Source organism: Sinohyriopsis cumingii, chromosome 8 (assembly GCF_028554795.1).
Source record: "Sinohyriopsis cumingii isolate HCF-2022 chromosome 8, ASM2855479v2, whole genome shotgun sequence".
NCBI classification, from domain to species: domain Eukaryota; kingdom Metazoa; phylum Mollusca; class Bivalvia; order Unionida; family Unionidae; genus Sinohyriopsis; species Sinohyriopsis cumingii.
Genome location: NC_142968.1, coordinates 69906110 through 69933707, shown reverse-complemented (window position 1 = coordinate 69933707; position 27598 = coordinate 69906110). Strand labels below are relative to the sequence as shown.

At 34.3% G+C, this 27598-nt stretch overlaps 1 protein-coding gene across 1 annotated transcript in view; it reads right to left on the bottom strand.

The window, feature by feature from the left end:
- Positions 1–17355: 17355 nt before the first annotated feature.
- LOC149793772 (uncharacterized) overlaps positions 17356–27598 on the bottom strand; it is a 70299-nt gene continuing 60056 nt past the window's right edge. The window contains exons 5-6 of the mRNA XM_089967762.1: positions 26442–26492; positions 17356–24079 (exon numbers count right to left, since the gene is read on the bottom strand). Coding sequence (XP_089823888.1) covers positions 24037–24079; positions 26442–26492 — 94 coding nt within the window. The 3' untranslated portion in view covers positions 17356–24036. The remainder of the gene's footprint in view (positions 24080–26441; positions 26493–27598) is intronic.

Below are 27598 nucleotides of genomic sequence, written 5' to 3'. Positions count from 1 at the left end.
TGGGTTTATACAAGGTATCACATTTTTCCAGTGTTAGTGAAACAAGATAGCTCACAGTGATGGTTTAAAGAAAATTGCAGTATTATTAAAGGCCGCGAGTGGCCGAGTGTCTAAAGCATTAAACCTCTCACTGCATGGGTTCGGGTCTCGGGGTCAACCAGTGTGTATGTGAGAATGCTATCCAGTAGCTTCTTGTGGGTCGGTAGTTCTTTCTCGGGTTTTTCCGTGTTCTTCCTCCGCCAATTATAATAGCCGTCTTGTATAGCCTATCTTGTGCTGAAAAATGGAGATAAACCTAATAACATTAACATAAAAGTTAAAATGCACGTAGGTGTAGAAACAATGACAAATACATGTTCGATATTTATTGTGTCAGGTACTCAACCAGCTTTAGAACAAGTAATAGCGCACTCAGATTTCACATCCTAATGAGACCAGTAGCGTATCATGTTTTATAGCAAAACTAAGTTGTGTTACAATGTCACTAACACCAAAAAAGCGACTTTGCAATAGAAAAATAAAATTCCATTGAGTCTCTGCCTTACCGAATATTGGTACTTATCTCTTTCATGAAGCCATTTTTTGACGCTTTATATCAGTGTGGTAGTAGGAACTAAATCAGGTAACTTATGGCGTGTACATTGCACATGTATTAATGAGGCCTTGACATCAATGGTGCAATCACAGGAAAAACATTAAACTTGTCATGGTGATAATAATAATAATGAGGACTTTCTATAGCGCTTAATCTTTAGAAGCTCTATGCGCTTTACAACATTAGACAACACCTATAAGATAAAAACATATAATAATATTATTACAAAAACAAACACCATGAAATTCGAAAAACATTAAAAAAAATTAAAAAAAACATGCTGAGAATATTGTTCCAATGAGTATACGATTGTCAGAAGAGAAGCGTAAGTATCTTGCTGGTGTGTACACATGGGTCAGGTCGGATAGGTATGTTTGACTAGAGTCCGTCAGTGAAACGTAGCACAGAGAACAAATTTTGTGTTTGATTCTGGATCGGATGGATAGCCAGTGTAGGGTACAGAGCAGTGGGGAGGTGTGCTCTGATCGTGGTACTCTAAGTATGATCCGAACAGCTGTGTTTTGAACTTTTTGAGGTTTCTGGAGGAGATAATGAGATGAACCAGACAGAATTGAGTTACAATATTCCAGTCTTGAAAGTAATAATGAACACACAAGTGTTTTAGTGGCATCAACTGAAAGATATTTGCGAACTGAGCTGATGCGTCTCAGCTCAAGATATGCAGCCTTGCATATGTTCATGATATGTTGGTGCAATGTGAGAGTACTGTCCAGAGTAACACCTAGGTTTCGTACTGATTGTGTGAATTTAATGCTGGCGTTGCAGATATTTATTGTTTGAGGTAAAGGATGTGAATGATAAAGTCTTTGTGTTGTGATCAGAATGGCCTTAGTTTTATCATCATTCATCTGCAGCTTGTTACATGTCATCCATGATTTCACATCAGAAATGCACCTCTCTACACCTTGGATGGTAGCAACAACTTCAGTTGGGTGGCTAGATTTGTATATTTGGGTGTCATCAGCGTACAGTTGGTGAGACACTGGATGATGATCTATGACACTCGAGAGCGACTGAGTGTACACAATGAAGAGAACAGGTCCAAGAATAGACCCCTGTGGAACACCTCAACATATATCAACTAGGCTGGAGTGTATTCCATTTGCAGATACAATTTGTGTCCTGTTGACCAAGTAGAACTTGAACCACAGCAAGGCGGTATCATGAATGCTAAATATATGATGGAGACGGTGAAGTAATATATCATGGTCTATTGTGTCAAATGCTGCAGACAAATCAAGGAGGATGAGGACTGTAATCTTTCCGCTATCCAATGCAGAATGTCATTAACTACTTTTAGAAGAGTAGTTTCAGTATTGTGGCAAGGGCGATATGTAGATTGTACATTGCTAAAAAAACTGTTTGAACTTAGATGAGATAAAAGCTGGGATAGAACAACCTTTTCTACGATTTTTGATATGAATGGGAGATTAGAAACTGGGCGGTAGTTCTTTAAATCGTTATGGTCTAGTGTTGGTTTCTTCAGCATAGGCTTTACAATGGCAGTTTTGGTAAAAATGATGGGAATTCCCCGGATGAGAGAGAGAGGTATTAATAACATTAGTTAGTGAAGACAATACTGGATCTAAGCACTCAAGCAGCAGTGATGTTGGAATAGGATCAAGTTCACATGACTTTGGTGCACTCTTCATCAGGATTGTACGTACGAAATTCATAGAGACCGGTTCAAATGCTGCAAATTGTTTCCGCTCAAATTCTGTATCGCAACTATATGGTGACGACGAGTCAATTGAAATTGTGGTGTCAAGCTTATCTCTAATGGTTTGTACTTTGCCATGGAAGAAATGTGCAAACATGTCTGGAAGGTCGATTGGAGAGAAGGTAGTTGGAAGTGGTGTTGATTTGTTCCTTGACATTAGCTTGTTAGTAATCTCGAAGAGCTCTTTGCAGCTGGAACTTTCCATGATCTTAGTAGTGTAGTGGGCTGATTTCGCTGCATGGACTATATTTGTGACATTCTTCTTAGCGACTTCATAGATTTGCTTATGAATAGTGAGTCTGGTGGAAAGCCCGAACCTCTCAGCTTTACGGCGGTCTCTTTTAGCAGTGCGAAGCTGGTCCCTAACACTGCTATACCATGGAGAACACTTTTGAATTGATACTCTGCACTTGGACTATATGAGGTTTCTAGAAGTATGTTTATTACATTATGCTCAGCCATTTACAGGCAAATTAACTACGAAGATAAACTAAGGGTCAGTCGTCCATCTAGTACGTACGCATGGAGGGGGGAGGGAGTAACCCAATTGCATACGCTTGCCTATGGTGGGTCTACTGATAATGGACGTACACATAAGAAACGGGGGGTAGGGGGGTGGGGGTGGGGTGAGGTGAAACATGGATAATAATTTGTCTAATACGTAACCTGTTCGACTGGGTGCAGCCGGTGTTTGAATTTTAGCGGATACTAGACTAACTGTTATAAGTTACGCAGCTTATTTCTTTGATGCAGCCAGACATTCAACGTCGGTGGACTATCTGCTTTATTAAACACTTTAACATCAATAATCCTTTATCGTTTCTGCATGGATCAAATATAGGCCGTTCTATAAAATTGGAGGGGGGGGGGGTGCGTCAGACGTACGCACGCAGGTGGAGGGTGTAAAAAAAGTACGCAGGTGTACGGGATGGTGGTCAAACTTTGCCAGAATTTTGCGTACGTACGTATACTACATGGATGGCCTCTAACTATCAATAAAGTTTTAAGACAACCTGGGGATGGGAATGTATGATCACTGGTGCAACAACTGGTAAATATCAGTGTGCAGGGTGGTTAAGTAACAATGCACTGAGTTAAAAGCTGTAACCATAATTAAAAAACATTTTTAACATTTTAAGTTCATGTAGCCAGTTATGTGCATTACTATATAAGTGTGTCGATTAACAATTATTTAGAATGTGATATCAGCTGATGTCGAAATATGTCAAAGTACTAAATTAGCATATATTAACATACGTAAGGAAATTTATGATGGATATATTATTTCTGGATGCAAACTGCCAAATATGTCCCTAACAGATCAACTACAGGTACAATGATATATTTATATATATATATATATATATATATATATATATATATATATATATATATATATATATATATATATATATATATATATGATGAATAGTTACTTTAATACCTGTGGATTGTTTTCAGTTTTGAGTGTCACTATGTCAGTTTTAATTGTTTGTTCCTTGCTTGCACCCTTAATATCATTTTTAAAACTCCATGTCTAGTACATTTTAACATCTCAATATTACTTATCATTTGTTGTAGGGTTTAACGCCATTTTTCAGTACAAGATAGGCTATACATGGCGGCCAGTGTAACTGGTGGAGGAAGAACCCTGGAAAACCCCCTGAAGATCCACCGACCCACGAGAAACTACTGGCAAGCTTTCTCACGTACCCACGTAAGTCGAGTCTCAGACTCAAACCCACGCAGACAAAGGTGAGATGGCAGTGATCCATAACGGTGAGCGCTTTTAACCACTCGGTCACTCGGGGCCCACTCTTATTGGTCAAAAAGATTCAGTTGAACATATCTGTCTTCTGGTCTAGCCTGCTCTTCCGAAGAAGGTGGAAGAGTTGAATTGTTTTGGAAGCTCTTCAGTAGTTAGGTTCTGATTAGACATTAAGACATGTCCAGTGCACCTGCCATAACTGATCGGGATTAGTTATCATTGTCACACTGATATATATATATATATATATATATATATATATATATATATATATATATATATATATATATATATATATATATATATATATATATATATATATATATCACCTCCAAGACATAGCTTATGTCTTCATGAGAGAAATAAGCACCATTACTTAAGTGTGGCAGAGCCTTTCTGGAGGTGTATTTTCTGTTTACATTGTCGCCTTATGTGGTTATTAATATTCAAACACAGTACATTTTTCCGATAATACTTGGTACTTGTCCCATCGAAATGGAAAAGTTTAGAGCGCTATTATTTATAGTTACAAAATGGCTGAATACATGAGAAAATAAACATCGAACATTGAATTTGTGGTTGTTTCTTTAGTGTACGCACCTCTGTACATTTGAATAGTCATATTGTAATTTGCTGCAAACACCACTGAGATAGCTTGCCTCACTACCCCTGGATAAAATAAAATATATATTGTACAGACCGACTTTACGACTTGTTTTACAAAAGATTCATTATTGAACTTTGCTGTGTAAATTTGACACTTTCATATTTAAAATATGTATGAAAATTATTTTCCTTGCAATTTAACATTGTAAATTTTAATACTTATTTTAAATTCTGTGCAAATTTAATATATTAATGGTTGATATTTTAAGCATATTTTTGATAAAACAAAGTACCTGGTGTTAAGAGCTAGTTTTTTTTTACTACATTACAAATTCCTATAAGTTAGGAGGATTTAACAAATTTAGTTTGGTTTCTCAAGACCACTTGGCCAAATTATTGCGTCCGGTGCAACACCACTGCTACAAAATTTCTGACAACTATGACACATCTTCTTTGCTATGAAATTCAAAAAGATTTTGTATGTAAAGTCGAAAAAGGTGTGGCATGCACATTTAATACTTTGCCTAATATTGGCCATAAATAACTGGCCAGATTGGACTCGAGTCACAATTATTACTTCCGGTTCAGTACCCACAAATGTAGTCTCAGTTTATTTCAGAACATTTTTCCTCTGATTTTGGTGGCGAATGTATTCCCAGAAAAAATAACTGACATGAGTACACATGCTTGTTGGGTGTATTTCCGCCGGTGAACCGTTAAAGTTTAATCTCTTTAAACGAATCCACCGAAAGATAGTCGTAACAATAAGCAGACTTGGAACTCACAATGTTCCATTTTATTTAATATTTATTTTCGATCAATACACAGTTTATGACATTATTACGTCTGCTTCTAAGATATAAAGAAAGTTGTTTTAAAATATAATCAAGAAGGTTTAAAAAAAAATAAAGATTTCAAGGGAAAATATCAACTTCAATGACTTTTCAAGGACCATGCCCAAGTTCAAGGAGTTTTCAAGGACTGTAAGAATCTTGGTTCATAGTTCATTTTTATCTAAACGAAAACGTTTCTTTTTTATTACGTTTAGTAAGTGATTGGACTAATCTCGGGTTCATAGAAACAGGCCAATAACTAAAGTGTTTGAAAATGGGTTTATTGTGCATGTTGGCAGGTTTTGATCAATGTAATACAAATCATCATGAACATTTTACGCTTACTATATGAATCAAATTCGGCATTTCAAACATAACCTTTTGACATTTCACCGAGCAATCACGGTTACCTAATTGACTACAAGGGTAGATAAAAAAATAACATAATATTTACAACTACTGACTTTATTACAACTAGAAATTATAATTTTAGAAAATGGTACCTTATCTAATCCGACCTAATTTAGACATGACTAATATATAAAAAAATAAATGAACTCATCCTGCTATATTAGGCTCATACTTGATCTATGAAAAGGTCCAATTTCCATATATATATATTTTTAAAAAAAAAAAAAGGGGGGGGGGTAAGCACCTGGAAATTCTTGTTTAAAAATAGCATGGGAATCCTGTAGCTATCTAATTTTAGCCCTAACCTGGTGTAACATTGCAATGCAATACATTACTATGTCAGGGCCGGCGCCTTACCCTGCTAGACTATCTGGCGCCCTAGGCAAAGTTAGATTTTGGCGCCCCCCCCCCCCCCTCCCCGGAATATATCAATTTCAAAATTTATAAACAATAATTTATTTTTAAAAAAATGCGCCCCCCTGAAATCAGCGCCCTAGGCGGCTGCCTAATTTGCCTATATGGTAGCTCCGGCCCTGTACTAAGTATAATACAATGCTTTTAAATCTGCCTATATGTTAGGACACAATATACATTCGAAATCCAGCTCCCCATTACTACTATTAAAAGGTTGGTTTCTTACGATATTATATATTATTATTTATTGTATTATTGTATTAAATATTATTATTTATCTTAACCTTTTCTGGGCACATAAGCCCGCTCAGTGTTTCTTTTGTACGGTCGAAAAGAAAACAAACCATAATTCCCACGAAATTAAATTCAGAGGTTACATAAACAAACATTCTCTGGATCTATTTTAGACCCATTCAACTACCCGATAGGTAGACCAGTATTATTGTCCAGGGCATATTTTCCGAGTCCCATACTGTCAGGCAGTGTCGTTTAAGCATAAATACTAGGATCTCGCCTCTTCTAGTTATTGGACCGTATTATGACACTTTCTGCAATCCAGAACTGTTCTATTTATTTAATGTCATCATTTATTTCGAATAACAATGAATTTTTAGTAACTTTACTGCGTTTTGGTACATCTGTCCTAAGCATTTTACGCCATTCAAGGTTATACCTTAGTCAGAAGTGTAACGCCGTGTCGTGTTACAGCAATCTTGGAGGTATGCGTATGCTAAAAATAGTGACGCAAAATATATTATAACAATTATATTACTTAAAAAGAAAGTTGATAAATATGATTGTGTTTTAAAATTTTGCGACAGCATTGAAATCACTACATAAAGGGGGCATGGATTCTAGTTTTGGCACACATTTTACCAAATCTAAAAGTACTACAAGCCTAAAAGTACCTTATATATGTTGATACATGTACATCGCAGTGTATAATTCTGACGGGAGAATAGTCGATGGGTCATTCAGCAATAAAATCGGCATCTGAAATATAGAGCTCGTACTTCGAAGGGACCAGGAAAAGAGGAAGGAAGCGGAGTTCAGGCTTGCGGATAATAATTTAGTGGTGGAGATGGGGTGGACATATTGTAATCGTGAACTGTTATGGGAATATTGTCAGATATGGTATACAGATTCCGGTTTTATGTGTCGACCCAACTAAGTATGTTAAATCTTTAGGGCCTAAATCGTGTCCAATATAATGAAAAATCTGTTCACGCCTTTATGAAACTTCTATTTTACGTACCTTTTAAGTATATTTAATGTATACGTATAGTAAGTTAACAGTGTTTACTTCAGGGATATAAATAATATTTATTTTTAAAGCTGAATAAAATAATATATTAGATGTAAATTTGAAATGAATCATGGTTTCGTTTTGCAGCGATTAGTTATTTTGAATAATACTTGCAATCATTACTAAAAGTAGTTATATCTTTGTGCAGACAAGAAGCTATTTCAATGTTCCATTAACTCCTGACAGATAACTGAAACTATACGTCGTCAGTTTGTAAGTGGGATTTCGGTTATAATGTATTGCTAAATTTTCGGGGGTGTATGGTGACACACAAAAACAAAATAGAAAAAAAAAATGTGTTATGGTCTTTGCAGTCAAAGTCTCGAAAATCACTATACATCTTGCTAAATTTACGGGGGTGGAGGATGCCTCGCTTAAACAAAAATAGAAAGAAAAAAATGCTGTATACCTTTTGTAGTCGAAGTCGCAAAAATCACTGTAAATTGATTATTTGTACAAAGATTGGCAATGAACATGCACTGCAATTAATTTCTATTTCTAGTTGGTTCACTAGTTCCATCTTTTGCTTGTGTTAAACACCAAGCAATTAATATATTCAAAATCATCTCAATTATCAATCTATACATAGATTAAACACGTGTTTCGGATCTTTTGAATTCGTTGTAATCAAGATGGGGAACAGTTAATGATTACTTTCTAACTGTAGAGAAACAAAGAGAATTCAAACTTCTCAAACAAAACCTTGGAGTTGATTTAGTCCTGTCGGTTGGTTGGTGTGTGTGTGTGTGTGCGTGCGCGCGCGCGTGTGTGTGTGTGTGTGTGTGAGCACATGTTTGTGTATTTCGTACACTTCTATGTTTTGTTCGATCTGTCACAGCTATGAGTCGTGTCAGAAACAATTGAAACCAGTTAAAAGTTTGGACCGTTCCTATTGCTCAGACTTAATTATAAATGTGCTAATTAATCTAGACAGAATCTTCAACTTCTCTATGGTTATGTATTGAGTAGTACATGTAAGTGAATCAGCATTGCAAAAGCCGATGATAATGTTATTGATACGTAAATACTTGGATCTCGCCTCTTCTAGTTACTGGACCGTATTCACACACTTTCTGCAATCCAGAACTGTTATTTTTATTTAATGTCATCATCATTTGTTTCGAATAACAATGCATTTTTAATAACTTTGACAACTGGGTTTTTTGGTACATCTGTCCTATGTATTTGACATCATTTAGGGTTATACCTTATTCAGAGATGTACTGCTGTGTCATTACAGCAATCTTGGCGGTATGCGTGTGATAGAAATAGGGACGCAAATCGTCGTAGTGAAATCGTTACTTCAGGCTGTTACATTTACATGCGCGGTATAATATACAATAATAAGAAGTTAGAAAATATTATATTCGATTTATTTATGTAGTTGTTATGTGGTAGTGTTTGTTTTATTATAATCGGTTTCTCACCGTTGTAACTGTGAGCACATTAGTTGTGAGCGTGAAAACCGCGCGCCGATCGGTTTTCCGTCATTTCCGTGTCAGACCGACTTGAATCACATAAGGTGCAAAAGACAGAAGGATATTTGAAAGAGTATAATATAATGACAATATTATTTGGGGCAGAAAACAAATTTGAGAGAAAGACAGATTAAAAAATAAAGATATTTTCATGTCGCTGGAATGTCTTTCCCTTAGAGTAAATTAGAAAATAGCGATTTCACGACTATTGACACAGCATTACATAATAATGTCAAAATTAAACAATTCAGAACAAGTAAACGTATGTAGTAATTATACAAATTCATTCCATTCTTGAAAATATAAAGAAACGCTTGATAAATATATTAACAACAGCCTTGAAATCACGAGAAGCCGAAGGTCCGCAATGGTGTCATCTATGTACATAGATAAAGATATGAACAGTTTATATACACACAAAGACATATCGTCTAACAATAGACCTAGATCTTCTTCTGAAGGATACAATTTATATATATATATATATATATATATATATATATATATATATATATATATATATATATATATATATATATATATATATATATATATATATATATATATATATATATATAAGCTAGTAAAAATGACAGATCTACGATAACCCGAGTGGGAAAATACCTAAGGTGACCTGTTCCTTCTAAATTCAAATGAAAACCTCCAGTTTTGTTGGCAAACGTTTCCCACTTGATATTACTTTTATAGAAAAAAAAATTGTAATATGCTAAAAGCATGGCATTAAAGTCAGGGCATACCTTATTTTTCAAAAACTTATTTATTTAGAAAATATTTCTATCCAATAAGTGGCCATCTTTTGGTCTTGAAAAAGTGGGCGAAGAAATGACATTTGTATTTGAACTAATTTTCCTTGATGTTGTTATAAGGTTTGAAAATTCTGTGACCAAAAATCATCCGTTTGTTGATTTTGTATATTGTTGTTTTGCAACTTGGAAGATAGCAAAATCAAATTGTTTGATACTCACCTTGCTTAATTGTATAGCGTTTGAAATACTTCTAAAAGTGGCCACAGGAAAGGGCTGAACTGTGCAACCATTGATATCGGTTACAAATTTGTGGACTGAATCCGACACAATCCGATTATGCTTCTGAATATCGACTGGTATGAGGATAAAAGTACATTTCACGAATATTATTCAAATTCCAGAGAGATAAGTGATCATCCAACCTGTTATTAACACATTGGATATGAACAACTTTGATTTAAAACTCGTGAAGTCTAGCTAAATAGTAAATGTCCTCTCAAACAAATTGGCAAAAAGAATGATTTAGACTTTCTGAATCTCTAACATTTGGTGATACTTTCTTATCGCAATTAATAATTATCTGTTTGCCATATAATTCTTGATACCACAGCCTCAAAATGACTATTATGTATCATTTTTCAATGTCATTTCTCTTTTTCTTGTTCTCTTAGATAAAAAATGAAGATACATCGCATGAATAAATGAAACCATTAATGAAACCACCAGAACCCATTTTGCTCTAATTTAACATCGTGATCAGTATATCATTTGTTTTCTATCTTAGGTATGATTGTCAGCATCTTATATTGTCAGAATTAAGTTTTCAATCTTTTGCGAGGGAGGGGATTAATTTTTAAACTCACTCTTAGATCAGGCATGAATGAAGTTTTCGAACTGTGCTAAATGCACGCGTGCATGATCCTACATATTGACATAATATGTGAGAATTTTAACCAATAAAAACACAAGGTATTATTCGCTCAAGATAAATTCCACCTGGAGTCACTGAAATAACACGAAGCACCACTGTGCAAAATTAACGTGATTATTCACTCGAGTCAATATATATATATATATATATATATAAATATATATATATATATATATATATATATATATATATATATATATATATATATATATATATATATATATATATATATATATATATATATATATATATATATATATATATATATATTGCTTTGGAGTCTTAGGGTAGAGTACAAGGAGTGAGTTCGGCTTCACGATTTGAATAAAGTTAAATATTACCTTATTGTTTTTATAAAATTTTATTGGTAAATTGAAGCAGTAAATCGGACTGAATCTTACGGTGATCTGATTCAATCATTCTCTTCCAAATATGCTTTAGTATATACATTAAATTCCTTCAGAACTGAAACAATACTTATTTTCATTGAGTAGGTTAGTAATAAATTATATTGAAATGACAGACACATCTTCGTCTTTGCTTGTCATCCTCATAGTTACGTACTATAACCATGTAAAATTAGTCCCACCGGCAGTCACCAACAAGATCAAGTTCACAGCTTATCCATTCTACCATCCATCAGTTCTAATTTGACTAATATTATATGCAGCGCATTACAAACGTGTATCATTGCATAATATAATGAACTGGAAATACATATACATTCGTATTAAACATATACACCATTCTGGTCCTCTCGTTTTTTGTGTTATCACGATCCCATATACGACATATATGAGCAGATTAAAAACAAAATTAAAGAAATCACTAGATCAGTCAAACTTAACAAAATGTTTCGCATATGAATTAGTAGATGATGTCGGTACACTGATTACATTCTGTGGCCGGATATCCTGACGGCTCGTGGATTTAAAACAGACCAATTCAGTCCCCCCCCCCCCCCCGCATGTCGTAAGAGGCAAATAATGGCGCGAGAAGCCGTTCGTGCAGTTGCTTGTAAGCCAAAGTCATGACCCAAAGGGCAAAGGTTCGAATTCAACAACTGGACTAACCCAATGCGTTAAGTCCCAAGGCACTTTAATCCATCCGATCGGTATTAAATACACCTAATTGTATAGCCTCGCCATTCATAGCAAGTACCCTAATTAGATCATTGGGGAGAGCTTTGACGTCCATATACAAGAATTATGTATGTTGCTGCACACGTATTATATTTTAGCGTTGTGCAATTTTTAAGGGTAATACTTTTCTTTTCCTGTTAATAATTGTTTTCATGTGTAAACTTCTCTACATAGGCTATTGTTTATAAATTCTGCATGCCGCTTATTAATTTTTAGAAGTCAACACTAGAATATCGGTCACAAAACTAATATTAAATTTTTGCTAGCACTTTAGTCATAATGCACTTTCTATTTTTACGTATATCTGATTTACTTCATATTTATTTTAATTTTTTTATTTGTCAGCTTTAAAACTTTATTTGTATTATACATGCTATTATAATATAATCTTGTTTACGTGATTTGGAAACTTAATAAGAAAATAGTTTGACCATGACTGATTCGTTTGTAAACACATACAGTTGACCTAGTTCCAGACCTTAATTCAACATTACTAACAGTCACGTGAACAAGTTCAGATTTATTTATGTTTATTGTGTGAATAATAAGGATGAGATCGAGACTGTATTGAAGACGTTACCCTAGGCTTTTAAAAAGTTTAATTGAAGTAAACAACATTTTTTATTTTATTCTTAGAGTAAAATGATTGGTTTCGTCAGGGCCATGTTTTGAGTACGTGATGTAAACATGATCATGTGACCCTCATACAGGCACCCATTATGCGCCTCAGAATTACTGTATAACCATTGTTTTAGAGAAATAATCTCAGTCTGGGCTTAAAATACTTGGTGTCAAGATGTTCTTTTGTTGTGTTAGTTTGTTTTTTTTAAATGTTTTTTTTCTTCGAATTATTTGGATTCAAAAGGATTAATTCTCTTTTCCTGGAAATATATGTGTGCTCAAACAGAATTCTTGGACAAAGAAATTTCATTAATTCAAACACCGAATTATTTCTTGTGTTTCTACAAGGAACTGTAGACTTCAACACTGTACAGGAAACATTATACGTCATCGCCTTCCATCTTTGATTCTTCGTCAGGGCTATAACTTAAATTCATTAGAACATTTCATTATTAGGACTTCTAAAATTTTATTCGTGGATTATTCTTGGATCTATTTTGGATTTGATTCTTAAAACCGTGAGTTTTTATTTTTTTAATTTTTGCAGTATTTTTCCAGGGAAATAAATAATTTGCTACATTTTTCAAAGTTTGTTGTTTTCACTCTTTTTTGTGATACTGTTTATTCGAGCCTAAACACGTAACATTATTAATATAACTTGCTAACACTTGTATTTGTCAACTAGCTTATAGATGAGCACTGTGTAGCCAGTATTGTAATAATATGCCATTCAACACTATAACATGTACAAGCACCCTATCGCTTGCGGGCTACACCTGGTCCGATCTTGTTATACAATATTATACTGTGTCGTTTGATAAATCGCCATCCGGCACACACTATGGAGGACTTTGCACATAACTACACTATACATATATTATGTCTTTACAATACAGATCATTCCTGTTACTAGTAGACAAGGACGTCATGGGGGGGGGGGGCATTTGTCCATCTCGAATTTGCATGATATCATAAGATGACTGCAGGATACCACAAGATGACTGTAAGATAATGTAAGATGACTGCAAGATAGCGTAATATGACTGCAATATACCATAAGATGACTGCAAGATGCCGTCAGATTACTACAAGATGGCAAAAGATGATTACAAGACTTAATAAAATGACAAGATACCGAAATAATCCGCAACTTAATTACAAGATACCATAAGATGACTAGAAAATGCAGAAAGTTAACTACAAGATACCATAAGATGAATGCAAGATACCGTAAGATGACTACAAGATTCCGCAAGATAACTGCAAAATAAAGTAAATATACTGCAACATAGCGTAATATGACTGCAAGATACCATAAGATGACTGCAAGAAACCGTAAAATGATTACAAGATACCGCAAGATGACTGCAAAATAAAGTAAATAGACAGCAAGATAGCGTAAGATGACTGCAAGGTACCATAAGATGACTGCAAGATACCGTAAGATAACTACAAGATGGCAAAAGATGATTACAAGATTTAATAAGATGACAAGGTACCGAAAGATACCGCACATTAATTTACAAGATACCATAAGTTGACTAGAAGATGCAGAAAATTGACGACATGATGCCATAAGATGACTGCAAGATACCATAAGATGACGGCAAGATACCATAAGATGACTGAAAGTTACCGTAAGATGAGTACAAGATACCGCAAGATGATTGCAAAATAATGTAAGATGACTGCAAGATAGCGTAAGATGACTTCAAGATACCATAAGTTGAACGCAAGATAACGTAAGATGATTACACGGTAGCAAACATTGATTACAAGATACGAAAAGCTAACGACAAGATATTTTAAAATGACTACAAGATACCACAAGATGACAACAAGATAGCAAAAGATGACTACAAGATACCCACAAGCTGTTCTGGGGTATTAACACAACAGACAATGCTCAAAATGGAATGTTATCCTATAAATAGTGAGCTATTTGTACAATTGGTCATTCATATATCTTTGTAATTCTGCTGCTAATTTAAAGGTATCATAAATGGCTGATATATTTGGAAGGGAAAGGGCTCGAAAGAAGATACATATCTGAACCAATCGGAAACAAAACAAAACCCACCAGAGTTGGCTATCAAAGCTAGAACCGATGTAAAAGCAGAATATGTATGATCAGGTGTTTTGGGCTCCTCCATAGTTTCATGTTTTTAGCATACGTATTTTCTTAATAGGAATTTGTGATGAACATAGAAAACGGTGTGATTGTTTAAATCTTGTTTATACTTCGGAACTTGTATGAAATCTCTGAAATACATTTGCTTCTCTTCTTGCAATTATAAATTATATCTCCCAAACTTCTTTTGTTGCGACTTTATATTTTGTCATTGCTTTCATGACACGGCCTGGTAGCCAGGGTCCCTGAAAGTCCCCATGACAATACTATTGGCCTACCGTCACAAAGCCCCAAAAAAGTGTTGGGTTTACTGAATGGGACTGAAATAGATCCAGCAATAATTTGTTTGTGTTTCTAACCTCTAACCTAGGTTCACTTTCATGGGAATTCTGTTTTATTTTCGACCCCACAATATAAACGTTCAACTAACCTACGTGGACAGAAGAAGTTAAACTAAATCATATTATATAACATCAAAAGAACCGATCATTTAATCGTCTGGGAAGGGGAATTCCTTTCCAACCAGGTTTTTATAACTTTTTTATTATCTCAAACTCTTATCTTTAAAACGGAGATAACTTCAGTAAACGATCTAACTTTGCTTCTAATAAGTTAAACTTGATTTTCACATCTGAACTATCAAAACTGGTAAATGAAATGAATTAATGAGCTAAAATTATTAGCAATCGATTTTTCGATGTGTCGAGAATATAACACGTATCAATTATTAGAATACAACACATATAAATTATTAGAATATAACACATATCAATTATTAGCGCATCTTCCACATCAAGTTTGGAAATTGTTTTGCAGCTAACTATCTTATACATTTTAGATGCAAGTACCAAAAAACTAATTCTCTTTCTGCTTATTTTTTCACAAACATTTGCTCAAATGTCTTTTATTTTTTTTTACACCAATACGCTTTCATATATTTTGCCAATAAATGAATACCTTTATATTTTATGTTAATGATGCAGTATTAGTTTGCAAAATATGTCCAACAATGAGCTTCTATATAAGCTTCAAAAAGTAACATTTATAACGTTATTGTTCAGTACGAACCTCATTTACATAGCAATAGGGTGAACTACGCAAGGATTAACCAATCACACTATATGACGAGTGATAATCTCGGCTTGTGCACATATAAGCACTTCATACCATATACATACAATTCACCGCTCCGGTGGCCTAGTGGTTAGAGCGTCCGCCTCGGAAGCGAAGGTCGTGGGTTCGATCCCTGGCCGAGTTATACCAAAGACTTACAAAAGACTAGCAGCTGCCTCGCTTTGCGCTCAGCATTAAGAGGTTAGTGTTAGGACTGGTCAGCCTGGTGTCAGGATAATGTGACTCGGTTGGACATCATGCTACATGTCTGCGGCATGATGCCCCAGTGCTAGACATCACTATAAGACATCGTAGCAATATGACTGAAAAAATGTTAAAGCTACGTTAAAAATCCAAATGAAACACACACACACACACACACACACACACACACCTTTCGCTTGGAGTAATGCCGTAGAGCAATATCTTCAAGAGTTTTGTCACTCGGAACATCGGTCAAGCGTTTCCGTCAGGTTGAGAATAATGTTAATTTCACGACCTGACAGAAAAGGCCGAGCAATGTTCCGAGTGCGGTTTTTTATACATCAAACCAAACGCAAACTTACAAGCAGAAAATTTCTTCTGCAAGTGTGTCCGAGTAGATACACAAAACATGATGGATACGGGATGGCATTAGAAAACGTCTACTGGAGGTTATTTCCCTTAGTATCATTAGCTTAAAATTATGTGTACCCCATCTTTGCGAATAAAATAAAAGATTTAAGGAATCTAATCCCGAATATTCGATAGAAATATTCACCAGCCCCGTGTACCTGCATGTAATGACATATCCAGTTGCATGTTTTGTTATGTAATCAAATCGACGGAGGGAACAAATCAAAGACTACCCATTCATGAATAGAAGTTTCTCACTTGTAAAGGTGAGGTGAAAAAATAAATACTGACTGACGTAGCGTCAGATTTTAACGAAGTATAAATTACATTGAAACCGAATGAATAGTGAGCAGATCTGCTTCCTTGTCCTACTATTTCTTTCATTGGTACATACGGGTAATAACAATTAAGTAATCGCCTATTGAAAAACTGATGCTATGACAGGTACATGTTGAAAGAATATAAATGAGAATAGACGAGACGTTTGTTCTATCAGTGTATGTGGTATTTGTTTAAGGGAAAGATTGAAAACGAAACATGAAATATTATTATATTTGTTTATTTGTTTGATCCCCATTGCCATAGTAGTAATACTGAACGGCAATATTTGCGATATAAAGTCTATCAGTTCACAGTTCTGACTAGCGAACCATGGGAGGTAAATCGTGCAAGCTTGTCTTATTACCATTGCGGTGCCGATAAGTTGTGATGTGCCTGTCATGATTCGATTTATATAAAATTAATCAGAAAGTGCAAGGCGCCTAAATAAAGGGTCTGTGGCAACTGTCCCCTTGGACTATTGACCCTGGACAACTGACCCACTAGGACCACTGTGCCCAATCCATTTAAGAAGGTGTTCCGAAAGAAAAAGAAAACGCATCCGTATATCCATGGAGATATTTGGCTGTTCAACTTGCCAGCTTTATTTCAATAACATGTTCAAAGTGAACAAAACGTACGAACATTTTGCTTCAAAACACATTGTTAACAATGACATACACAATATTTTAAAACTTATGACTATGAAGACATTTAAATCCATCTCTTATGTGTCAGTTGCACTAACGAGATTGTCCTATGTCCTACATCAATTTATCAGGAAATGGGAAATAGTTCTTACACAAATTGTGGGTGCAAAGTGATTTATCGATAAGAGTATCAGCACGCGATGCCCACAACATTCATCAAGTGTCATGGCAACCAATCAAATTCTGTGTGAGTGTTAATGAGGTCATATTAATGTCTTGCATCAAACTACAAAATAAAAAGGGCAAGCATTGTGGCAGCAAACGGATTGGTCAGTCTGGGCATCTGGATATATATATATATATATATATATATATATATATATATATATATATATATATATATATATATCTTATTTTTTTTCTTCTTTCCAAGTTCAATATCAATCCCCAATCTTGAAATGGCTGATGTATAAATAGTCTGGAATGGTGTTGATATGCTAATAGACTTGCTGTACCATCATGATATAACTTAAAATATCCCTGAATAAATTCATAGAAATCCCGAAATAGCAAATTAGTTGTAATGTATTGATCCGCAGTTTATAATTCCAATGAATATCTTTTCTTTAAAAAAATACTCTCAACTAGTAACTGAAACACAATTAAAAGACTGATTTCACTACATATATTAAAATAGGAATGAATAATTCCAATATAAACAACTTTAATATAAAATAGAAGACATTATAAAAGGACCAGGATAAGGGTCAACGTTCATTTTCAAAGCATTATAAATGGGAAACAAGGTGAGGTCTTTAAATTAAATGTTAGTAAAGAACATAGCAATCAGGCAGATCACGAAGACTCGACGGGAAAGCTAATGTCCTAAACTCAAATCAAAGTAAATACATTTACGTACAAAATAGGTATCTTGCAGTATAATCTACAATCAAAGATACAAATTAGTTATATCATGTTGTTTACAAAACGACCCGAAGAATCTATAACCGTGAGCAAACGCCAAAACACAATACAAATTAAATATACATAGCACCATATAAAATGCGAGACTAAGCTGCGTTAAAGAGATTGGTCCGGGCAGAAGGAAGGACTATGGGACAGACAGATGGACTCGAGCGTTACTATATACCACTGCAACAGAGGTGGGGTATACATATAAAATACCCATTAAAAGAAAGGGGAGAAAATACAAATAGGATTTATGTTGGTGTTTTAGAAATCTGTGCAATGATTTGGTCTAAACTTCAAGTATCGAAAATGGCAAACCTTGGTCCACTTTATATAGGACGGGTTGTCAGCTCTTCCCTAAGTGTATATACTTTTCTAGCACGGAATCTTAGAATCATCTTCAAGTAACTTTAATAAAAATGTTGTATACTGTATACTGTGGACTTTAGAGCTAAAAATTAAATGCATTAACATTTTTCAGCAAATTTACATACCTTGGCAAATGCATTTTCAGCAAATTTACATATATTGACAATCTGGCACACGGAGCTAGGTGAAACGTATCTCTGCACCGATTTTAGTGCAATGAAATACTTAAACATTATAAGAAAATAAAACATTTTTACTAGTTCTTGCGCTTCATATTGCAGAATATTTAGAATTCTACTGCTTGAAGCTTTCTATATTTGATTACCATTAATTTTTTTACCACCACCCCCCAAAAAACACAACGTACATTTCTGCTTCTAAAATTACTATATGCGGAAACAAAACATTGTATAACCAATATGCATGGTAAAGTACTAGGCACAAGTAAGGACAATGGTCATCAAATATCACAGCAAGTTTCTTTTGTTAAAATAAATGGAACAACATACAGCAACCCGCATAAGATTAATAGAAATTGACTTGTAGAGATAACATAACCTCAGCTGACATGCGCAGAATGCATCAGGCGGTGTAAGACAACATTTCTTCTCTTCGTGGTTGTTGGTTCCCGGAATTCGTCCTAGTTGTTCTACCCTGTCCGCAGCCCTGTTTCACACACACACACACACACACACACACATATATATATATATATATATATATATATATATATATATATATATATATATATATATATATATATATATATATATATATATGTATGAAACCACAACGACCCCCTAACAACCACACCCCCGGATACAAGAAGAGGAGACAATATAGCCTGACGTGCCAAGTTTGGCAAATTTACACTTAGCCATAGAAGGGATTCATAGTAACAGACGGACGGACAGACAGTATAAATGATAACGTATGTGTACAGATGAAGTTAAACAACAACGATAACAAAATTAACAGTATTATGGTAAGCTTGCAAAAAGTCTTGTAGAAATCAACCAAGATTTGTTAAGTAAAATCGAGACTAGACCAGCACACAACGTACTAAGGCATCAACAGATAGCTAATTTTCTGTCCAGTTTATTATTTGATCTCTTAAAATTTTGTATTGAAATTAAAAGTATTTGTTTAATTGTCGTACGTGCTAAATAATCATTATTAAAACCATATAAGTTGTATTCCAATATGGCTGCAAATGACGTCATCAGAAATGTGAAGTTAAGTAAAAAAAATAGCAAGTGGATTGTTGAACTTGGGCAAACTCGAATAGAACGGTAACAATGTTATATGTAATTCAACCACTATAACAAAATATTTTTTGGACCTGATTGCAAATCACTTTCCTTTGTAACCGGTGCAACATTAAGTTCAAACTATTGAGAACCGTTTTCAGTTTAATCTGCATCATTAAGAAGCTTGATATATCTTGTAATGAAAAATACAGAACACGTAATAAAATGTTCAGGTCACAGAGTGAAGTTTGCACAACATATAGATCTTGTTATTTTATTTTTTGTACCACATCATAAAATAACAAGGACACATCAAATAATGTAAAATGAAAAATACACACCATAAAATAAAACACCCACATAACATAGTGAACACAACAAAAAGTTCATATAGTAGTCAATGGACATCAAATATTAACACAAATATACGTATTTAATTCACAGCTTATAATAGCAACAACACACGATACAATACGAAAAGCGCACTATATAGTAACAGCTGTATATCGTATATTAATAACGTACACATCGTGTAGCAAGACACACAGCATGTGATAAGAAATGCATATCATATCATAGGCATATCGTAATTAATGCACATCATATAATAAGAAATGCAAAGGTACTTTCAAAACCGCATGAATTGGAAACGGACCACTTAAGACAGATGTGGTATTACATATATACTAGCACCATCCATTTAAGTTATGTCTTCTATATTACCTTACATATTCAAAGCTCTTAAACTAAAAACATTCTACGATCATATCATATGTACAAAAGAATTACAAAATGACAAATATACATGGTTGAATTTGTTATTGCGCTGGAGAGCGATCGATCAATCGATCCATCGATCGAGAGAAAGAGAGTTATTGTATTTTCAAATATTATGGTTTATTGGATAGGAACGTTTACATCTTTTGCAGTCCCACAACACCCTAATAAAAATCAAACAACTGTGTAGCGTATCGAAAGAACAATTACATGTAAATCCAAAGATGGTTCTTAACAATTAAGCCTTTATTTAAAAAATGGACTCTTACACCTTTCCTCAAGGATACTCAGATATCACGAAAATGCAGCGACAAAATATTTGAAAGTATACGCGAAGCATGCCATTTTTAAACATTGGAACAAAGTCCTCACACATTGTTTTTAATTGCCTGTCAGGTACCAATGCTACAGTAAGGTAGCATAACATGCAACCTCTACCTAGCAAACCAAACAATACCAGAGTGAGTCTGCTTTGAGGTCGATGTTTCTCCTATTTCAAAGGACCTCAAGATAACAGTCCTTGTCCAGTGAAGGGTTGTCAATGCGTAAATACCACAAATAACCCCGTCCAATCATCTCATGATCACACAGTTACGAGACCCTAGTTTCTCACACGAAGGTGTTTCTTGTTTCACATTCATGTCACCCATCAATACGCAATTCCAAGCCGTACATGGTACTTCACGCTAACACCGACTCTCGATACTGAAATAAATATTAATCTAACAAAGTTATAAGCGGAAAAGTACATATACACAGCCAATACCCAATGCAAATGTCTGAACAAATTTTAAACACTCAGCATCATTATAGTCTCCGTGGCTTAGATTAATACAACTAGGTACTTTGGTTGCCAGTCATGTTTTGACAGATAAACAGGCAGTACACTTGCGTTAGAAGCAACATGCCACATGAGCATTTAAATGAATAGAAATAAGCAACATGAATCAATAGGAAGGGTCTCGGCCGATACCGCGTTTGTCACCCTGGTGTCAAGTCTGTGTGATGCAGTTGTACTGGCGAAATGTGCCTGGAAACCATAGTTTTACTGGCCTAAGGTGGCGTATATATAGTTTCTACGGCGGGAACTGCTGGCGGTACGGAAACCTAACGAAGAGAAACCATGCAGATGTGCAGTCGATATATATCTGGCAGGTTGTGAGATATGTGGTCTTGCATTGATTAGAGTAAAATTTATGTATAGAAGGGGCACATCGGGCTTTCTAATTTGGGACTGAAGTTGTATGGAAGTCTTTGGAAATTTGGGGCAAACTTCTAGCGGGAATCGCGCCAGGGTTTGACACGCCTCGGTTAAGTAAAGACCCCTAGCTTGTAACAATATGAAAGACTATTTAGTACATTGACAATGTAAATAAAGTGCTTTTTCCAGAATGACACAACGATAACAGGATCAGTTTGGTAAGTACATTGTTTGAACCACCAACCTACTTATTGTGAGCCCATAATCAAATCACTCAGCTACCGCGATGGTAAATATTATGGAAATATACAAATGGAAAAGGAAACTTCCAAGCATGCATACAGCTTTGAGCATACCACCACACACAATCCAGACTATGTATGGTAATATAATAATTAAAAAACAGCATATTCTTGTTTACCAACAAACAAGTTGTGACACAATAGTCATTGACGTAAAAAAATAAACCATACTATAATAAATCAAACAATATTGACACAAACTAATGCACGAAAAAAGAGTGACTGAATTTCTAATTGTAACTGGGATTTGAGAACCATTACATCTGGTACAGGTTAAGGTTCGGTTTGAATGAACACATTTGGTGTACTCGGATCTTTTCCTTGTCAGTTTTGTAAAATTTCATTGCTCTTGAATACGCGAATTGTGTAGGTAAAGCCAATAAGAACATGTGCTTTAAAGGCACATGTTTCTCCTGATAAAAAAAACAGTGACGTTTCCATATCATATTGGTCACTGGCACTAAACAAGCATTAACATATGTAGAGTACCAAGAAGTTCTATGGTATCGCGGGTCCTAAAGTTAGCAATCGGCAAATAAATAAATAAAGCGAAAGACTTTCATGATATTATATATGTCTATTTTTAGTTCTTTGTCCTATATTTAAATGCATTTAAGTTATATTTTTAGTCAGACGATTGCGGGAAGCGGTTGATAAACTGTTCCCATCTCGATTCCGCGTTAGGCAAGGTGCGTTACTCTGATATCGTGGTAATACCGAAAAAATATTTGTAAGATGGCATATACTTGTGCTAATGTTGGGAACTTGACGCACATGTTGCACAAAGTGTAAATTAACTTGAACAATAGATGATTCTTCCATTGCCCTCATCCTGCTATATGTTCCTTCCAAGTACAGAAATTTATCTGCGAAAATGAAATAACGCATCTGTAACTACCTTTGACAGGGAAGGGCGCCATGATTGTCGGTGAGACTGGGCCCAACAACAAGAGCATAGCAGTATATGCCGACCACAAACTATTTAAACAACTTCAACTGTTCCAACAAAAAGCAATAAATCGTTTACAACGATGTTTTAAAGTCAACATCTGTAGGTTCCGAAAGCCAGCGGAAAACAAGCACATTAACATGCTCCACCTTTTGACTCTCATATGCTACCGGAGATTTGATCTCTTAGTTCTTGACAAGTATGGTAATCATGTGATCAGACTCTTGCACGAAATCTTGGAACATTACCAGACGACAAATTGGTTAACCGATTTGTTACAGTGATATGGATTTTAAGAAGATATATATTCTATTTTAGAACATGAGGTATGGCCAATTTTCCAAACAGCGATATTCATCGGTACGTTTTTAAACTCGTGCAGTCGCCAGTAAGCCAGAGATTTTTTCGAAACCAACTGCAGCTGCAAAACTAGTAACTTTTGGTCATTCAGTATACATATGTACATAGATAAATACACAATAGGTGGTGCTATGCAGAAAAATACCTAAAACTTCAGAGCACCGCAAAACCATAGAACCCTTGATATCGTGGGAAGGTACAAGGCATTACATCTTCAAAGAAAGAGCTCTGATTTGTAATACACGGGATGACATGACATTATTTAATAAACCGAATGACGTTTACAATAACATGACATATAATGTATCGTTGACGCTGAGAATCAACCTAACTGACACCTTGATTTGTTTCCCAATTTGAAATAACTTCTCTGTGTCCGATACTGGTTTCATATGCATGCACCTGAACTGTTATCCCATTTATTTGACATAAGATGGCCGCGGAATCTTGAAATCCGGTTGTCTGTAAATACCAACAAAAGAAAAATTTAAAATAAGGAAAAGGAACATAATCCCATACTTAATACAATATATATATATATATATATATATGTATGTATGTATGTATATATATATATATATATATATATATATATATATATATATATATATATATATATATATATATATATATATATATATATATATGTATTCATGTATGTATGTATGTATGTATGCATGCATGCATGCATGCATGTACAACATTTTCACTGACTGTGCCACAAAAACACTAAATCATTTTATATCTAATGCATCAAAGTCCAGCTTCAACATTAATATTATCATCATACATAATATCAGTGGATAATTTACGTCCAATAATCTGAATCTATATTCAAATCCCAATTAATTTCTTACTGCCAAACGCAGAGTATTATATTCATCGGTTTGTTACTATCTGAATTATCGTTAGACTGGTATGATACACAAATACACAAATCACGCATTGTTGGACGTTAACTGGATCCGGATCTATGGAATCCAACCAGTCTTCTTAAAGGATTAACAACTTTAAACGTAATCGGAATACTTCTGTCTTTGAGGACAGAAATGATGTAAATTCACGTAAGCTCAAATGGATAAGACGGATGCACTTCAGAAATATTTTTATTCTCGGTTCTTTCCTGTATGATAAAGCTATTGATCTTCATAATGCTTGAATATTGTTATAAATATTATTTTATTTATATATGTTACTAGAAAATTGATATTAATATCTGAAACAAACATTCGAGGAACCATTGTGATGATTTGCTATTAAAGCGTTTTCTACTAATGTTTCAGGTACTACCATAGTGAAAAAGTATCCAGGGGATAAAACTCCTATCGGTTCTAATAATTTACCTAAATTTGTGTTGCCTCTCTTAATTTATAAACTTGTTCAAAAAAGACCAGGAATATATATACTTTCTAACATTAGTAACATCATACAATTTGTTACTATTATTAATAATAAAAATATATATTTCGTAAAAGAGAATGGTCCCTTCGCCCAATGCATTTTTGGGATAACATAATATGAAAACAAATATAGAATAATTATGGAATGTCATGTATAAAAAATCTCGCATAGTGATACAAAGATGCACAGTCAAAGAAAAGATAAGGTAGAACATATTGGACACGTAGGTCCTTCTGGAACCCATCAATGATTTTTCTAACGTCGGTTGCCAAATGGTTAGGGTCGTTAATATTCTTTTCTAATGGTGGTTGCCAAATGCGGTGGGGGTTTAATATCCTTGTCTAAAATGACCAAGTGATTGCACTATTCACTGAAAAGTGTAAAAAATATTTTTTAAAGCACCGTCTACCAACCGCCATCCAGGGACTCGGAATATCCACATATATACACATATATTTCAGAAGAATACGATTAAAGGAACATATATTTGATACGTCTCTAGAAATAACACAGACAAACGAGCCACAATAACAGATACCGATAAAATCAATCAAAAATATATACCTAACAAGTATTAATTATCGAAGACATTAAGCTCTAATAATGAGCTTTAACATCACGGAAGATGTAGGATAATATAATATTATGTATATATTAAGTTTTCCCATTCGTAATAATGAACTTGTTGACTCGTTTTGGGTGATTTTTCATTGGATGGTTTAGTATGGTGACTGAATACTGCGATGTAAGTCACGTGGAGTAAGTAGTGAAGTTTTGCAGGTATGGTTACATTTGCTTCTTACCGTCATAGTAGAGCTGTGTGGATTATATAATAATGAGAGAAATATGCAGTTATTTTTATTGCTAATTCTTGATTCTTATTTCTTGTGTTTTTCATTTTACATAAGTCTGCATATGTGTTTAATAGTGTGTTTAGATAAAATTCGAGAGGAACATGTATTTGGGTTATTCACTGGAATTACAAAGCGCTTATTTACTTTGGAATGAAATATTAATCTGCGATTATTGTGAATTTATTTAAAGGAGATTTTGACAATGTCATTGCGATAAATTAATACTCTTTGCACATCAGCACATTGTAGGACTTATAATTCATTCAAAACACCATTTGTTAGGGCTTGTTTAGAACATTCTAGGATTATAAGGGATTTAATTCATAATACTGTAAGCACCTGTTACATTTTCATTTCGTAACTTAAAGAATTAAACTATTTGTTAAGTTTTAAAAAACTGTTGGTTTTTGATTTAAAAAACTGTTGGTTTTTGATTTAAAATATTAATCACTTTTTACAAAATTATTTTTGTGCTTCTTTCTTTTACTTAGTTTAATACCATATTATCGTAACACAATTAAACAGCGAACAAGTGAAATACGTTAGCATTCTCTTGTATACGAACTTACATGTCGTTCCAATGAAAAGGGTCATAACGCGTGCCGCTGTGGCCACTGATTCTGTAATGGAATGTTTCGTTAGTCAAGTTAAAATCCCTTCCATATATAGAATAATGTACAAATATTAATGTGAAATATGCAAAGTATGATTCTGTTATAAAATTATTTGACTTTTAGTCCTGCTCTTTTTCTCCTTCTACAATGAATGTCATACAATGTGGATGTATGTCTCAATGCTATATTTGAAAAACATATATATATTTTTTTAAACGAGTAATAAGTACCCTATATATCTTGGTCCCTTAATTACGTAGTTCTGTGAGTTCGAAAAATGCTACCAGATAACATCTTCAAAATTAAAATAAATCCTAAAAGTCCCTAGATCTTATCACAATCTTTAATGTATGCAGAAATACAACATGAAATGAATACTAAAAGTCCCTGTATCTCAAAGTAATCTGTTGTGTATACAGAAATACCCTGACAAAAATTATTGAGTCCCTGTATCTCATGTCAATCTGTTGTGTATACAGAAATACAACAACAGCAACAACAGCAAAATAAGATGACAGGGAACTTTTCATGATTATAACTTCGCTTTGAGCGAAGTTTATGGATTATATTTAGTGACGTTTTGGCTGGAATTCAATATCTGGTATCAAATATGTTCATGGCTATGGGATACATATCCTGCATATATTTGTAAGATATGCTACTCCAACCTTGACTTTTAATTGGTTAGAATACTTCCCAGTAAGATCAAGAGTCGAGTAAAGTATTAGGTCTGCAGACAGGCTTTGGCAAATAAGTAGATGTTAAATGCCTATTTTGCCTCAGGTAACTTAGCGACTTCGGCCCCAACCCTTACAACCCCACACCGGGGGTGGCGTGGGGCTGAAATTGGAGCCATCTGAGATCTTTAAGAACCCTCTGCATTCTACAGGCATACACCCAATTAGAGGATTGGAACATGCACTATATATATATATATATATATATATATATATATATATATATATATATATATATATATATATATATATATATATATATATATATATTGTAAACACTTATGTGAGCACTAGTGCAAGGAAATTGTTTTGCCCTAACTTCTATGATTTAATAGCGATACGAAATATAGTGTCGGCATCGTCGTTAACTAGAGA